This window comes from Haliaeetus albicilla, chromosome 3, assembly GCF_947461875.1.
Source record: "Haliaeetus albicilla chromosome 3, bHalAlb1.1, whole genome shotgun sequence".
Classification (NCBI taxonomy): domain Eukaryota; kingdom Metazoa; phylum Chordata; class Aves; order Accipitriformes; family Accipitridae; genus Haliaeetus; species Haliaeetus albicilla.
In genome coordinates this window covers 53,245,402-53,263,054 of record NC_091485.1, presented here as the reverse complement: position 1 = coordinate 53,263,054, position 17,653 = coordinate 53,245,402, and the positions used below count along the sequence as shown (strand labels likewise).

Below are 17,653 nucleotides of genomic sequence, written 5' to 3'. Positions count from 1 at the left end.
GGAAAGTAAGTTTCTTAGTCTGGGTAACAGAATTGGAAGCTTGTAAGCATTATGTCTATGAATTTCCAAGATAGTACTGAATCAGGAGTAAAAGAAACTATGGTGAAAGAAATATTCTTTCTCTCAATACTCAAAAGAATGTTCCCCGGATTCAGTCATGTAATGTGCACTTTCAGAACCATTTCCTTGTTTTGTAACTGATAAGAAACTAGTTGTTCAAGTTCAATGCTGAAAAAAGAAAAAGTTGTTCAGGTTCAAGACTCTTCTCTTACGTTCTAGATCTCTCAAATTCTGTGAAAGGGGGGATTTAAGTGATAGCAGGATGCTTCTATCTGAGAGAGGTACCAAGATCTATGAAGACACCTTTTGATTCCTGGATACCTGTGTGGCTGGGAAATATCCTTTAGGCAGTGAGTTGCCTGGCTCTTGAGCAAAGATCTGCCATAATGTATAGTTTGGTCTGAGAGGCTCTTAAATGTTGGTAAGTTCCCTGAGGGTTATGGTAGAACCTCAGATTGGCTAGTGATCTGAAGTGGGCCCATCCCTCTGTTATGGTGATTTCCTCACAAAGAGGTGGTGTTGCCCATCACTATCAAAAGGAAATTTTCTCCTATACAACTACGTTTAAAAATAACTTCTTTTCCAAGTCTGTGTCAAGTAAAAATTGAAGTAGAAGGTTAAACCACTACACCAGATATTTCTTTCAGTCTAAAGACAGCTTAATATCTATTTCTTTTTTCTACCTTAACCCCCCCCCAAAACTCTTCCCTCCCTCAGAAAAAAAACATCTTTAAAAAAACACATATGCATACATGTGTGCACCTCCTCCTGATTAAATGTATCTTGCTGAGATTGAGGGTACTTTTCGGAACAATAATCATGAATTAATTTGTGCTCATTTAGGTTTTCCTTTTGGTGAGTGAAATTGTTGGAAATACTTTCCTAGATAGTGTCTGCAGTTCCTTTCAGGTGTTTGAAACTCTTGTGTGTGTTTGTAAGACTTGCTGACTTTCATTGTCTTGTTTTCTGGTAGTGTTTGGATTTTTTTAGTTATCATGGGGTTTTTTTGTTTGGTTGGGTTTTTTTGTCCCTGGACACTGTAAAAATGTGGAGACTTGTAATTACTGTGCATGTGAACTTTCAATATAACCTTTCAATAAAATGTTAAGTAATTATACTGTTTTGTACCTATATGGGATTATTTGCAAGTTAGGTATTTTTCTCTGAAAATTCCTGTATATGTCAATTAAAAAAATAAAATTCAAAACCTTTAGCTGCCTGGGGTAGTTCAAGCACAAAATCTTGAGTAGCCTGAAATTATTTTTGTTTTCAGCGAATGGCTTTGCTTTAAAAATTGTGTAATTTCACTTATCTACCCCCCCCAAAAAAAACCCCCAACCCAAAGAAGCAACAAAAAACCCCAATGAAGCCAAAGAACAGTTAAAAAACCTTCATGAAATTGCAGATATTTCCATGTGTCATTTTTCATTTTTAAAGACTTTCAAAAGGCATTTGTTGCCCTTCTTTAAAGACTTGCTATCTAACTTAAAGGAGGGGAGAATTTTGAGGATCAGGTTGGTGGCTCTCTTCTGTTGTAACTTCACTGATGGCAATGAGTTCGTAACCTTGCAGAAGAAATGGGGACTTGAATGTTATGTCGCTAAAGAAAAAGGAAATGGGAGGACAACGTTCATTTGAATGGCAGAATTGCAGAATTTAACAATATTTTGTGCTGAAGAGTTGGGTTCACGAAATTGAAACAGCCCTACTGAATTGGATAGAAAAACTCAAACTATTCCATTTTAAAGTAGAAGAGGGAAAGTTGGGACAAGATAATAGTTGAAAAACCTACAGGCAAAAGTTATGAAGAATTCCCCAAATCATAGGGAATTATTTAAATATGTTGGAAGAAAGGCTGGAGTAATATTGGTAGGTCTGCTGGACTTGAAGGGAGAGGAAGAAGAAACAAGCAAGCAAAAGAAGGCCAGTGCAGATAAAGTTGTTTCTCTGCATATATCAAGTCATTTGTTGAATTGCTTTGAGATCTCTTGGGACAGCACAAGTGATGACTTATGAGAGGTCAAGTAACTTTCAAAAACATTCCCCCCCCCCGCAATAAATTGATAAATTAGCTGACAGTAGGACAGCATGCTGAGGTGATATTTCTGGGAAAAGATTGGTGGTATAAATATTTTCATTACTCATCTGAAAAAAGGTTTTGAGAATGAACAGACATATGCAGATGACACGATCCTTTTAGATGAGTTAGCAGGGGGAACTTGCTCTTTGTCTTGCTAATTGGATAACAGCCAGTGCAATAAATTCTGCCTTTTAAATATATCATTGCAGATTTGTCTCAGGACATGGTAGAACTTTAAAGTTATGATATGTGATGGGATTTAAAAATCAGTTGTATAAGTGAGCTTGTTTAAAACCAGTAGAACCCCCCCCCCCCCGAATGAACTTGTGGCCTTAGAATGCCAACTTCAAGCTGTTGTCACAGAACAAATTATCTGTAATATTCTTTTGAAATATAAAGCAATTTTTTTAAAGGAAGTATCACCGAATCATAGAATATCTCAAGTTGGAAGGGACTCAAGGATCATTGAGTCCAACTCCCACCTTTAGTAGAAAGAGTAAGTTCAGAGGTGAATCTCAAGGCACAGTTCTGTTGCGTGACGGTGCTAACAAGGCAAGGGTTGATTCTTTTCAGTAGATTTACAATTGCACTATTGCAAAATGTTTGAGATTGGTATCTTTACATTCTTAACCTATTGTAACGCTGTCAAAATGTTATGAACTTACTAGCACTAATAAATATACAGGTCAATATAAATGGCTTATCTTTCAGTAACCCATCTTTGCTGTTAATCATGTGATTATTCTTTCCATTAAGTATTTCTTCTCTGCGTTTATTACTTTATTACTTTACATCTTAAGTGAATCATACTTTGCTTTGAACAGCAAAGGTCGCCATTCCAGAGGGAAGCTTGTGACAGTAAATGGCTGATAAACCACTGGTAACAGTTGTGTGGGTTTTGTTTTATTTTTTTTCTCCCTTCTGTTCTGGTGTTTTATTTTTTTAAATGCTCCTAGTGTTAATATGTGAGGTGTCTGTCACTTTATCCTAAAATAATTTGAATGTAATTTTTACTGTATGTAGTACTGTGTATGTGATTTAATCAGTGGTCATTACGAAAGAATACTGAGGTGAGCACAATAGAATTGCATGTTAAATGTCATATATATTTCCTTTCATTAGGATTAAAAATTCTCTATCTATTGTTTGTCTGGAATTTCTCTGGACTAAATCTACACTTGTCCCTTCCTGCACTTAGCCCTGTGCTGATAATTCTAGCTGTGCTTCGCTGGGAGCTTGTGAGGCAGGTGGGTGTAACAGCACGGTGTTCTCATTCTGTTACTGGGTTGGATGAACAGTCATTGCTAACTCTCAGTGAAGAAACTGCCTTTTTGTTTGAACAGTGATAGGAATCTTTAAGTTTTTGCTTAATGTTGGAAATGTAGTTTTATTGCTAAGACTAGGTGGTTTTTAATATTTGGTACTATAGCTTTCAGAATAACGTAATTGCTGGGTTTTTTTGGCGGGATTTTTGTTTTGTTTTGTTTTGTTTTGTTTTCAGATGGCACTTCCAAACATTTTTGTATTGATAATTCATTCTTAATGTCAACTGAAAAATAAGTAACTTTGCTGAACATCTTTTTTCCCCCTAAATTGGTAACAGCTTCTTCAATATTTTAGCTTAAACCAAAAATGTGTTCTAGCTAAGATGAGGGAGAAGCAGTTATCCATTGGGTGGCTAGGTCACTCTGGAGTATTTATTCACTGAACGTATCTTCAGTAAATGCTTTTTATGACACACAGTTTCAGAAAAGTGTTAGTGGTAAATTAAGAGGATGAAATTTACTTGACAACTTTTGGTTTTTTATAGTCTTTAATTCAGGGTAAATTGTTCAGTTTTTCGTGAGCAAAATTGAAATGAATGCTCCGTGTTAGTGTGTTTCTTCAAGCCACTTCTCTGTTAGAAGTATGTGAGGTATGAGACAGGCAGTGAAAATGAAGGACCTAGCACTGCATGGGCTGCTGGATGCACGGTTTTGATTTGAGGGTTTCCTTCTTCATTTCTGTAGTTCATTTTGCTCTTGTCACTGAGATTAGTAAAGAGCAGCATTAACCCACCCCCCCCCAAAAAGGAAGATTTAATTGGATGAATGAAAATTGGTGCGTGACTGAGAAGCCACTTTTTTCTTTCCAAAAAGAAAGAGTAAAAAACGGTATTGGCTTCTTCAACAGAAGTAATGTTTCACATAGAAAGATAATTAAGCTTTTCAAACATTTTGCATCCCACATTCAGATTCCAGTTAGGGGTTTTGTCAAACTTGGAGGATATTGAGAATCTCCTTGGATCAGGTATCTGGCAAATGTCTGATGGAACCTGATGTGTTTGTAATTCTGCACAAAAAGTGTGAGCGCATTAGAAGATCTTCATTAACTAATGTGGTTGCAGAAGAGAGAAGGAAGACGATTTTTTTTGGTGCTTCTAACAAATTTATTATCAACACTGAAGCAGATCATAAACTGACTTCCTTGTCTTTAAACACATGAGGTGTTGTTCAGTAACTTTGTTTTTCACTGTCACAAAGTTTTGCAAAAAACTTTGTTGTAACAATATTGTAGTTCTGAATTAAAATAAAAAAACAAAACCAAAAAAAACCCAACTAAAAATGCTCAACAAAGCAAGACCAATGTAGAAGCTGCTAGTATGTCACCCTTCTTGTCCATGCTGGTATTTCATTTCTAGACAGCTGTTGAATTGTGTAATTGAATAATCAGTAGTGTTTCAGTAGCCTTTTTGAAGGCCATTCAAGAAGGGAGGGAAGTTCTAATGTGTGTATCACAAAGAAGAGAAAAATGTTTCTTTCAGCTGATCCTTTGTTTCTAAAGTTAATAAAATGTTACGGTATTCAATATTTATCCCCCCCCCAGCCTTAAATAGGATTTCATACTCTAAAATGTGTTCCTGAGTTTAAATGTATTTTGGAGTTTGTTTTCTGCATTAGATTGATAAACTAAGTAGCATAATTGTGGTGCCAAAAAACTGGAGTCACAAACTGCCTGTGGATGTCTTGTGTCCTTACCTTCTTTATAAAAAAGTTTCTCTCTGTAGATTCTAGCAATGGAGCTTCACAGCATGAAAATTATAAAATTGCCACAATATAAAAATCTTTGCTGTCTTCTTCAGTAGCATTCATGATACTGGGCAAACAATAACAGAAAAAGTTATACTTTTGATTTCCTGCTATTTATTACAAGTCTTTTAACTAAGCAATAGAGATAAGTTATTCAAGAGCTAAAACCCAAAAGACACATAGTAGCTCTACCAAATTACTGTTGATCATTTAATGAGTTCGTGGGCTGTGTGAAATACAGATGTATTACCCTGACTGACAGGAAGAATGAGCTGCAAGGATTTTCTGATTAGGAAATTCCAGATGTGGTATATGAGAGTCTCATTTTCCTTTTGGCATTTCCTAATTCATCATCATCACCATAATTATATTTTCACGCCAATAAAATTGTCCATAGAAGAAACTTCATGAAAAAAATGTTTTCAGCCTGGACTTTATTTAAAATGCTAGACCCTTTAAGAATAATAAAATCCTGTGCTGACTTGCACAGTTCTGCTCTCATTTAAGACCTGGTCCTCAGTCCAGTATTCAGCTTAACTGTAACTGCTGGTTATCAGGCAGGTGAGTGCTTCCAGGCAACAGTTGTGGTAGAAACTGTGTTAGATTGTCTAGTGCCCAGTTCAGAAGTGGCCACTGAAGGCTGCCCTGCATCTTCCCCCCAGTTGTTGTCACATATATACTGTAATCTGCATTGGATTCTGGTTTCACTGCAGGGTGTAGGACTTGCCTCCGAGCAATGTATGAAAGATGATTCAAAGTAGAGTTGGGCTCAAGGTTCAGAGGTGGAAGGGCCAGTTCAGGACAAATTTGGAATGGACTCTCTATTACAGACAGGTGAAGATGAACACTGATTAAGCTGCCCATGGTCCCTCAGGCCTGAGTTCTGACACCTCGCACCTTAGAGATTTTTTTTTTTTAAATTTTTTTCTTAAAGGATGATTGAATGGTTAAAACTGAAGACTGAGTCATACCGTCTAACACCTTGGCTGTGTATCTGATGTATTACTTGAGTAAGACTTGCCAGTCTGCCTCAGATACATAAGGAAATGTGGAAGGCGATGTTGAAGGTGGGAGAGAGAGAATTAGCCCCAGCTCTTTTGTAGTATGTCAGAGCCTGCTCCGTCTGTTGAACAATTTCCTCTTAATGTTTCCTGCAGTTGTTACTGCCAGTTCAGCCCATGTAATTGGGTGGATAGTAGCTTATATTTGGTTTTTCTTTTAAGTGACGGTTGCCTAACACTGGCTGGCTGAGCACTGCCATGAGCCCTACTGTGAGAGCTGAACTAATACCAATAGCTGTGGGAAACTTCTAGAGAAACTTACAAGTGGAGTGGAGGCAAAAAATTACTACAAGTAATAATTTGGGAGAATACAAGGACTGGAGAAAGAGAGAGTAAGATGAAAGAAGCATGAAAAAAACAAGTCTCTTAGGTTTCCTGCTTCCCTCAGCACCCACAGAACAGAATGACTGAAACAGCTTAGTTTTTTGTTTTAAAGTAGGACAGAGTTCTTTTAGGATAGAAGAGATGTATTTGACAAGAAATGGAAGCAAAAATGAGGAATAAGTTCCTGTCAGATAAGTGTTTTGGTTTTATTCCTGGAGATTTGGGACTAGCTTTATAATTCTCCAGTGATTGCTTTGCAAGCTTCTTGGAAGGAAACAGAAGTAGCTGGAAGCTAAATCATAGACTATTTTGAAAGAGGGAGGGAACTTAACTATTACGCAAAGAAATATGCAAGCCAAAATGAGGGAGTAGAGGGGGAGAATGGAATTGAAAACCAGCTAGTTAACAAAAGAAAGTGCTGAGAGCTGGGGGGAGAGGTACATGCTAGCAAGTGCATGACAATTAACAAGTTGGACTAAACATTTGGAATAAGTAGTTTCTACATGTTTTCTTGCATGACAAAAATGCATCTAATTTTTTTTTCAGCTAGCACAGCTCATGTCATGTATCAAGATTTTTAAAAGCCTGCAGTTTAAGCATTTAATAAATATACATGTTTCTGAAGTAGGTATTTTCAACATACGTACAAAGCATAAATGTGGGTTTAGGACCCTAACTCTAGCTCTTGAATATCTCCTTTTGTGACTTTTATTGCTTGCCATAAAAGAATGATTCATGAATTCCCTCTTTCTTCTCATTGTCCTTTGTGAATTATAAAGAAGCCACTTCTTTGCTGTGGTTCTTAACTGCTGTGTAGTTGATGAAAATAATTGGCAAAGGCAAATAGTTTTCCCAGAACATTGGAGCTGAGGCAGACTCTGAAACTAAGCTTTGCTTACCTGTGGAGAGACAGGTCAATGTTTATTATCAAACAGGAGGTATACATTTTGACACCACATAAACAGAAGTTACTAGTCTTCTGTTACAGCTGTGTGTTTTCAATAGCTACTGCTGAGCTAGCTGTTAAGAGTAGCTGAAGATAAGATCAAAAGTCATCAGTTCAAAGTTCAGAAGAGATCATTACTTTCAAGGACAGAAACAGCCACTGCTTCATACCAGGAGCACTTCACTTGTACTGACAACTGATCTTGTATCGCAGGTGAAGTAGGTAAGGCCAATTATGGGGTAATAGAGTGCCATGTTTCCTATCTGAGTTCACATACTAGTTTGGCATGGCTGCCCACTGAAAATACAAAGCTATCATAGCATACATCTTTATTAAAGAAAATGCCCAAGTCTCTTCTTGTAATTCTTGTATTAGGCAGATAATGAAATGAGTTTTGTAAATGTTTAAGTATTTGAATTAAAGCAAACTATTCCTTACTGAAATAATTTCTCATTAAAATTATAGTAAAGTTTTTGCATCATTTTGCATGGGTTCTGCTTTTCTTCAGCATATGAGAAGAATTTTAGAATGAGGGTTTGAACAAGTTAAACCAACTTTCAAGGCCAGTTAGACTTCTTAAGAAGTTATGGATAAAATCTCAGGGAGTTCCCTCTCCCTCCTCCCTGTGTTTCGAACACAGGCTGAAGCTTCTGGTGCTTCTCCTATGTTAACAGTGTGCATAATCTCGCATTTATTTATTTTTTCCCCTTTTCTGAGTATGTATTGTACTTGTAGAAAAAAAAATGAAGAACTTTTACTCCCTTTCACTTTGGAAAACATGATTGAATTGAACCTGGTTTTAGAAGAAAATAATAGCTTATTATTTCTGTCAGTTGACCTAGCTCTGAATAGTGTGTTGCTGTCATGTATAAATCTTAAACAATGATACTGAATAGATTTGAGATATTACATACAGAAGTTCAAACATTCCCATTATTTTACAGTAGTCTCTCAGAATTGTGCTGCTTTTTTTTCCTCTACAAGTGTAAATCAATAATTAGAGGAAGATGTGGAAGAAATCATAAAGAAAAAGGCATAATATATATAATCTTAAGTAGGACAAACATTTTTTTATATAGCATGAATCCTTTTTCCTAGTTGGAAAATCTGTCTGCATATGGTTCTTTACAGGGTGAAATTTATTATATAGGTAAAATGCTGCCTTTTCAGTTTTGTGTAAATTCTCACTGCTAGTAGACCAGTTACTTGATTATTTTATTTTTGTCATCTTTTAGTGTTGTCTTAGGTCTTTTAGCATATGCTTTTAAGTCTTATTAGGAAAAGCAAGTTTTAAAACTATGTCTGAAGAATTATGAATGCAAAAGGAAATAGTAATCCTACCAAGTTTCCTAAGCAAGTCTCCTATAAGACTAAATGCAGTTAAGAGAGGAGAAGGTGAACTTGGCTTTTCACAGCAACTTTATATGTGTCTGTTTAAACTAGCAGTGCTATCATTTCTACTAAGAATTTCTGAAAGAACAAAATCATCTCTTGAGATTAATAAACAGCAATAGATAAATAACGAGTGATGTGCTCAATGCGGTACAGTTTAAACACAGAAAATCTAATGGGAAGTAGCTACATTAGTAGCAGATGGATTTACTTCCTGAATCCCCATCTGAGTGGAAATCCTAGCTTACTTAAAATTTGTCTTCCAGATTTTTAGCCTGATAAGAAAGGTGGATAAAGCAATTCATTTACTTGGCTTCAGTGCTGTGATGATGTGTTTTGTTTAAACTTGCTATTGTTGTTTGATTTTTATCTAGGCTATTTTTATGATTCCTACAAATCCCCCTCCAACCTTCCGGAAGCCAGAGCTCTGGTCTGATGAATTCACAGATTTTGTGAAGAAATGCTTAGTGAAAAATCCTGAACAAAGAGCTACAGCAACACAGCTGCTACAGGTCAGTATTTAAGTTACTGAGGAAATGCAAGTTTTATGGCTTTTTTCCTCTAGTCTCAAACCAGAACGGTTGTGAAAATTTCTAAAGACAAATCTCATATTAACTATTATCATGCCTTACTTCTTTTCCACTTTTTCTCTGTCAGCTCCTGTATCTCTACCCCCATTTTATTTCTCTTTTGCTGCTTCTAAAAATTAATTGCTCTATATAAAGTTTAGGGCTGGTTGTTGCTATTAAAATTGGATCCTTGCTTTGTGGTGGGAGGCCCTCAATAGATCTCAGGATGTAGGCAAGTGTTAAGTTAAGGAATTGAGCCCAGGTTACCCCTCAGTGTGGACCACCCATGGAGTATATTCAGTCTTTCTTTCTGGTCATGTCAAATTAAGCAGACCAGTTGCTCTGTGTCCTAGAAGGGTCTGATGCAGATGGACAGTATAACAGGTTTGTTTGGCTGAGTTACACCAAGTGGGCACTTTTAAATTCAAGCCACATTTGGTGATGTGGACCTGTGGAGCCAGGGCAGGGTGTAGCAGGCTTTTGCCCGCTCACTGACCTGAGCTTCTGGTAGCTGCAGAAATTTAACAGTTGCATCTTTCGGTACTGAGATAGAAATAAAGCAGAGAAATTTCAAAGAACTACAAAAATCAAACAGGAGGGACTGATCTATCAAGAAAGATTTAGTCTTTGTGAAATGGACATAATTTTACAGGGTCCACATATTTTAGTACATGGGGGAGAGAGAAAACATGAAGAAGGTTTTTTCCTTTGACCCCATATTTGTGTTATCCACTGCCTTCAGAGCTGTCATAATAAGCTTACAAGTAACTAAGGAAAAACAAAGACCAAAGGTAGTGAAAGAGACGGGGTGGGGGGAGGTTTCTAGAAAAATTATAATAGGTTCCATGATGATTGAAATGGAATCTAAAATTTCCTGTAAATAAGCTTGCTTTGGTACTGAGACAGAAGTGAAAAATTTTGCTATGTCATTTGCTCCTTTTACTTTCCCGATTCCTAATTCATTAAACTTTTGGATAATTTAGTGTTCTACACTATTCACTGCTATTGGTAAATAGTATTCTTAATTTTCTTTGTTCATCAGTCTACATAAGAATCTGATCTTCTGAAATTTCATCTGTAAGACACTCATGCTAGATTTATTCTGTCTCTAGCTAGCAATAGCCTCTTTTAAAATTTACATTGCAGTGAACTCCACTACAAGAAGAACATAAAAACTTTGCAAAGTAGTTTCCAGTAATAGATCATCAAATTAATAAGTCATGTTATGATTATTTTATTTTCCACACTGTGACAACACCAAAATATAGACTGCAAGGAGAGTAAAAATTGGAAGTTATAGATTTTCATATGATGTATGAATCGGTACTTGAGACCTTAAAAATTTGAAGTTCATATGGTTAGGTGAATACTGGCAGCTGGATAGAAGAGACTTGCATTAATGTCTGCAAGTAAGAAAAAAAAAAAGAAAAAAATCTTCAGTGTTCCTCTTTCCACATGCTTACTGGCCAGAAAACCAAATACTGTGGCCCTTTCCCCCAGCTGGAATTTGGAGCATGTGTGATGCAGCTGGAGGTGCTGTGTGTGTGTGTGAGTGGGAATGAAAATACTGCTTGTGGGGAAAGATCATGGATGAAAAAGGAGAGTAATTGAATTAATATATCAAGGGAGAAGGTAGATAGTAAATGTAGGACACTAAGCTTCATCAATTCTGTTCTTCATGGAACAATTTTCTACTATTTAATAATACATTTTTGAGGTGCTTAGAGTTAGGTTTTGCCTAAATTGTATTTGCATATAATAATGCAAAAATGAGAATTTTTCTGACAGCAGGTGTTTATTAGACAGCAAAATGAATGTAAATGGTATCATGCACATATTGTCTTAAAGGAAGAAGTGATGTTTTAAATAGCCTTGAATTAAAAATTAATCTTCCTGCTAAAAGTAAGGTATTTTTTTGCTTATTCCACATTTCAGCATCATAGATCAAGAAATGTTTTATGACATATAAAGTAGAGGTTTGTTGAAGTAGGCAGCCATAATTGCTCTGCTTACATCCACTAATTTATGCTGTCAGTTTGTTAAGATTAATTAAATTCTGTAACTGAATATCTGAAAATGTTTGTTTTTCTATGTCAGACAATCACCACTCTATTTATTTACTACTTACTGCACGTTTCCTTTGGAAAATTATATCCTTAACTATAAAACAGTTGTTATATGATTACATTTCCCAAGGCTTGCTGTTAATAAAATTGTTAAAGTAAGATTTTAGTTATGAAACAGCTAAAAGATATTGTATGTTGTGTTAGTGTAAATTTTAATTATTGTGTAATGTAAAATACTATTTATCACTGAAATCTGTTGTGTTGAGTAATACTTGTAATTACATCTGAAGCCTAACTATTGTAATGATGTTATAAAAGTTAATTTTTTTTTCCTAGCATACATTTATTAAGAATGCCAAGCCAGTTTCAATTTTAAGGGACCTAATCACTGAAGCTATGGAGATAAAGGCCAAGCGACATGAGGAACAGCAGAGAGAACTAGAAGAAGAGGAAGAAAATTCGGTGTGTACCTTTTTTTCCTATAACTATCTGTACTTTATAGATAAGTTGCTGTTTTTCCTCTACTTCCTGTACTTGTGTTCAAATACTTTTCTTTACCAGGTTTCTACGTGGTTTTTAGCCTATGAGGGCTGAATATTCCACTGCTACTTATGATGAGTAAAGCTGCTGTGGGTAATGCTGTATGAGCCAGCTTTCAGCACTCTTCCATGAGATGTCCTAGTAAAAAGGTTTTCTAGGAGGTGGGAAAAGAAACCATGTCAACTTCAGCTGCTCAGACTAACATAAAAAAAATAACAAAACAAAAACCAAACCCCTAAACTGTTAAGATTCCACTTTCACATATGGGCTTCTAGACAGGTGGTTTAATTTTCAGTTCAGGGCGTTTTTTTTTTTTTTAATTTTTTTTGTTCAGTCTAATGCACAGAATAGTTAGTTACGACGCACAGTAAGTGGTGATTACAATATGGTTTGAATCAAGTTGCACCTATGAAGTGAAAAGGTTGACAGCATTCATTCTTCAGATGATGTCAGCATTATGTTTGAGGAGAGAGGCAGGTCGTGTGACAAATAGGTTGCATTTAGAATTGTTTGGCAATGTTAGGAATAAGTCAGTGTTCCTGGCATTATTACTCTCCCTACATGATTTATTTTAGGGCAGTCTTGTGCAATGCAGCAGTATGTGCTTCAAAGAATTGTATTGCCACACATACAATGAGAACCAAGGTCATTCAGGAGTAACATGCAGAGAAGATTGAGATTGGAATGTTAGTAGAAATCTTACAGCTTTGAGCAAACAGAAGAGAGCAGTGCAGTAATGCAGGCTGCCCTATCCCAAATTGTAGAGTCCTTGTTATGTGTTACAGAGTGTTAGGTGGTGATCTATATATAAGAATATTTTTCAAGCAGATTCTGTGGAGTGTTTTGTATCACAATAGACAGTATGGTCTTTTGTTTGCTGGACGTTTTTCTGTTCTAAGAGTATGTTCTAAGAGTATTGATAGCTTGTGTTTATAAAGATGGTTTACTCTGGATTGTATTTGCTCAGTCAGTAATAAAACAGGCAGGGAAGGCTGGGATTATTTCTTTTTACGTTAGGAAATATTGCCTGTGTGAAAATGTGTGACTTGACGTGCAGAGTTGATGTTTGTGACTTGATATATCGAATAGTTGATCTCTAAGAGACTGATTTATTACCAACATAAAAACCTAATGTCTTTACTAGCATGCTTTCCTCCCTACTATTGCCTCCTGAACTGTAGACCTCAAACACTTGGGCATTGTTGATGTCTTTTGCATTAACCCCAAATTAGGTATGACATGTAATTATTTAGTCTGAGGTGCAGATGGGGAATCAGATTGCCAGGCATGGATGAAACAATCCATGCCAGCTCAGTATGTGGTGTACACCTTCCCTCTCCCACTGCTGGTGGAAGGGTGCAACACAGGTTTGGTCCACCTCAACTGAAGAAGCCTTTAGCAACTCCTGCTTCCTGCATGGGTGCAAAAGTCAGAATGTAACACTGCACTCCCCTCCCCCCCCCCAGGTTATTCAGTGTTTAGTATAAAGGAACCTCAAATCCAGGACTGGGGCAGGAATCTGTTATTGTGTTACCATTGCAGTAGATGGGAGTTTTGCCTTGAATTTTTGTGGTGCAGTCAGGGAATAGGTGATGAGTTAAAAAGACAGCAAGACTCTGCTTGTCACTAGCTGTAAAAGATAGGTGCCTCAAATCTGAAAATAACAGAAGTATCTTTGGTTAGCAGGGCTGAGAGCAGAATCACAGAATAGCTGAGGTTGGAAGGGAACCCTGGAGGTCGTCTGGTCTAACCCCCCTACTCAAACAGAGCCACCTAGACCTGGTTGCCTAGGATTGTGTCCAGACAGATTTTGAGTATCTGCAAGGAGGGAAACTCCACAACCTTTCTGGGCAGCTTGTGCCAACGCTCGGTCACCCTCAGAGTAAAAAAGTGTTTCCTGATGTTCAAAGGGAACCTCCTGTGTTTCAGTGTGTGCCCATTGCCTCTGGTCCTGTCACTGGGCACCACTGAAAAGAGTCTGGCTCTGTCCTCTTTGCACCTTCCCTTCAGATACTTGTACAGATTGATGAGGTCCCCCATGAGCCTTCCCTTCTCCAGGCTGAACAGTCCTAGCTCTCTCAGCCTCTCCTCAGAGGAGTGATGCTTCAGTCCCTTGATCATCTTTATGGCCCTTTGTTGGACTCTCTCTGATATACCCATGTCTCTCCTGTACTGGGGAGCCCAGAAGTGGACCCAGCAGTTCACGTGTGGCCTCACCAGTGCTGAGCAGAGGGGAAGGATCACCTCCCTTGACCTGCTGGTGACACTGCTCCTAATGCAGCCTGGGATACCATTTGCCACCTTTGCTGCGAGATTGCATTGCTCTTAAAAATAAGTGCAGTTGTAGTCTATGGAAGTGCTAAGTCTGTAATTTTTTACTTACATTTAACAGAATTTGAGGAGCTGTAATCATATACCAGTGCATGAACATCAACAAACCCAGAAGCAGAAGTCAGCCTCCCCTTGAAGAAATTGCTCTTAACTATAAAGCAGAAGGTCAGAGTAGATGACAGAGAGGCACAGGCAGAGGAGATACAAGATTAGTCAGCATAGGAAGCTTGGCATTAGCATATCTTGCTCAATTTTTTTTTTCAGGATCATGATGTAGAGGAGTTTTAAAGGACAATAATGACAGTCTTGCAGAGGGCTAGAGGCAGCCCTGCTGGCAGTAGGAGACCTGAGAAAAGAATAAATGGGTTTGAAAATGTAACAGGCGAGTAATAGAAGAGGCCAATTTGAGGCAGAGCTGACTTCTCAGTACGGAATGAAGTGATAGAATAGGAGAAGGCCATGAAAGGGGACTTCAGTCTAATGAAAGACAGAAGGGGATAAGTTGGAAAATGAACCTTTGTAGTTGTATTACCTCGAGTGGAGGGATCACTAGATGAGACTTTAAGATGATAAATATGCAAGAAGGATGAGAGAGTCTGGATAAAAACTTCAGCAATACGGACACTTTGAAAAGAAGGTATGTTTGTTAACGCAAGCCCTTTGTACTGCTGTACTTGTAGAAGACTTCAGAATTATTTAAAGAAAATAGTAAAATACATTGAACATGCACATTATGCTGTATGGTATCCTTGGAGTTAATTATTGAAGTTCTTTTTGAAATAGTTTTATCATCATTAGTAATTTGATGTCTTGTACTCCTTTTTAGTTTTCTATGGTAATGCTGACTTACAGACTGTAATTGATTAACTAAAACTAATAAATAATAGCAAATGATGTTTGCAGGGGATGTTAAGAGAGAGATATCCTGGATATTGAGTGCATAATATATTGCATTTGGACATAATTACATAAGCCCTTGCGGTTGCTGCGTTTTTGAGCTAAGAAGTTTGCTTCCTCAGCAAGATAAACTGGCTGCCTCTATGGGTCTATTTTAATGCAAAGTAAACTTTGTGAAGGGTGGACTTAAAAGTGACACTGAAGGTATGCTGAATACAAAGCACAGAAGAGATTAATGCAAGCTATCCCTTAATATTTTAGAGCATAAGATGACAAGTTTAAGAGTTCAAATGGGTGGTTATTGCATATTGCTAAGGGGTGGTAACTGCTTGAACTACAAATTCTAACTCTGCTTAACACGTTATTGTAACTTTTTCTTTGGGGAAAACACAGAAAGGTTAATCCTTACAATCATATGTCTGTTTTGTTTGCTGTGAGAGAGATCCTGTAGTAGACTAGGCTACACAAATAGTCTGTAGTCAAGTTCATTGTGGGCTAAGGTAAGTCAGGCTGTCTTATATTTGCTACAGATCTATGTGTGCTTTTGAAGTGACAGTAGTTCAGATCATGTTTGCAATGCCATGGTAAGGCGGTTGAGAGTTTATCTGTAGTTCTCCAGCAAAGGCCAGCTTTGCTCATGGCAGAGAAAATGGATATTTTTAAAAAATAGTTTGTGTCATTCTTATAAACTTCAGTAGGGAGAAGGAATAGATCTCTTTGAGCTTGGGGGAAGTTCCAAATGTAGACAAAGACCATGTGCAAAGGTAAGAAGAAGATATGCCTCCTGTAAGTGGAGTAAACAAAAGGGAAGTACTAGCTGGTGATGCTGGCAAAGTGGGAAGTTGCACTTGTCAGTGTGATAATTACATATTTTTTTATCCTGATCATGGATTACTCCTGGAGGTTATTCTGGAGAGGTTTTGTGCCTTTTCCCCTTTAGCTCCATCAGCTTTATCAAAGGAAGACTATAAGCCACCATGAATTTACTACTGCAAAAATATCTTGTAATGGACAAGAGGATGTCCAGGTATTTTTGCTGTAAGGTTTATATTGAGTAGTTAAACTTTTGAAAAAGTTTGCTGTTATATTAAAGACGAAGTATAAAAAGGGATTTTTGTTCCTATTTTTAAAAAGATTTTTTTTTTTTTTAATGCTGTTGAGATGTTTTAATTCCTTAAGTTTTCATATGGTTTTATGATTCTAAAGAATAATCTATGTTAAGGTTTGTAATTAGGATGAAAGTTTTACTTTTGTTAAAACTGTTAATGTGATATTTGGTAGTAAGTATGACTTTTGCTATCAGTAAATATATGCCTTTAATAATTTTGTATTGCTTGGTAAGCCTTGAGTGAAAAAAGTTTGGAAATACTTAGCTTTAATAGAAAAAGTGAGGGTACAAGTGAATGAAATGAAGAATACTAATGGTGAGGTGAGGAGGAGGGATTTCCTTGTTGACAAATACAGTTTGTCAAAACTCCATGTTTGGTAGTGACCTATGAATAGCTTTCGTGTTGTCACAATGCAGAACTAATCTTGTTCCGAACTGGTTTTAATAATTTCTTGGTTGTAATACAGACTTCCATGTCTTGCAACTGAGTTTCAGTGCAGTACATCATTGTAGGAAATTCCAGATTCATTTGAGAGATGACAGCAGCATCTTGTCCAGTTGCAGTCACTAACGGTTCTGATCAGTTAAAAGCACAAAACCAGCCAAACTAGGGAACAGCAGGGCAAACTGTTACTATTTTTTTATTTAATCAGAGAAGTTTTCTGTACCTTGTTTCCTGAATGCATGTTATTTATGTACTGCATGCTAGAAGACTCCTGAGCAACACGTAGGTGTGATTGAGACCTGAATTAAGTGAAATTCTGGACAGCACAGATTTTAGTTTTCAAAGCATGCTAGGCAGAGATTGATGGACACACAAGTTATTAAAGGAAACCAGGATAAAACCCAGAAGAATAAAATGAAAGCATTGGAGTATTTGTGTTTGTCATTTAAAAAACCAACCAAACAACAAATCCCTCAAAATCCTCCACTTCAATTTAAAATAATGCTTAATTTCAAAATAAGCTCAAAGGTTATGTCTTTCATTTAATTTGGAACTTGTTTGGGGAACTGCCAGAAAGGCAAAAAACCAATTCTTCTTACACTTCTAACTGAGTGCTTATTCTTTCCCATCTGGAAAGGGAAAACAGATACTGTAAGTGCCAGTTTGGTATACCGTAGTGGATGAAGTCAGCAGTCCAGCATTCAAGTATAAAGATAAATAACCATTGCATATTCCTCCTTTTATGTACCAGTCTTCACAGAACCCT

General features: G+C 36.9%; 1 protein-coding gene across 1 annotated transcript in view; it reads left to right on the top strand.

Moving 5' to 3' along the window:
* The window catches only part of STK3 (serine/threonine kinase 3), a 153,104-nt gene that overhangs the window by 61,123 nt on the left and 74,328 nt on the right, over positions 1-17,653 (top strand). The window contains exons 7-8 of the mRNA XM_069779752.1: positions 9,306-9,443; positions 11,903-12,028. Of these exons, the coding sequence (XP_069635853.1) occupies positions 9,306-9,443; positions 11,903-12,028 (264 nt within the window). The remainder of the gene's footprint in view (positions 1-9,305; positions 9,444-11,902; positions 12,029-17,653) is intronic.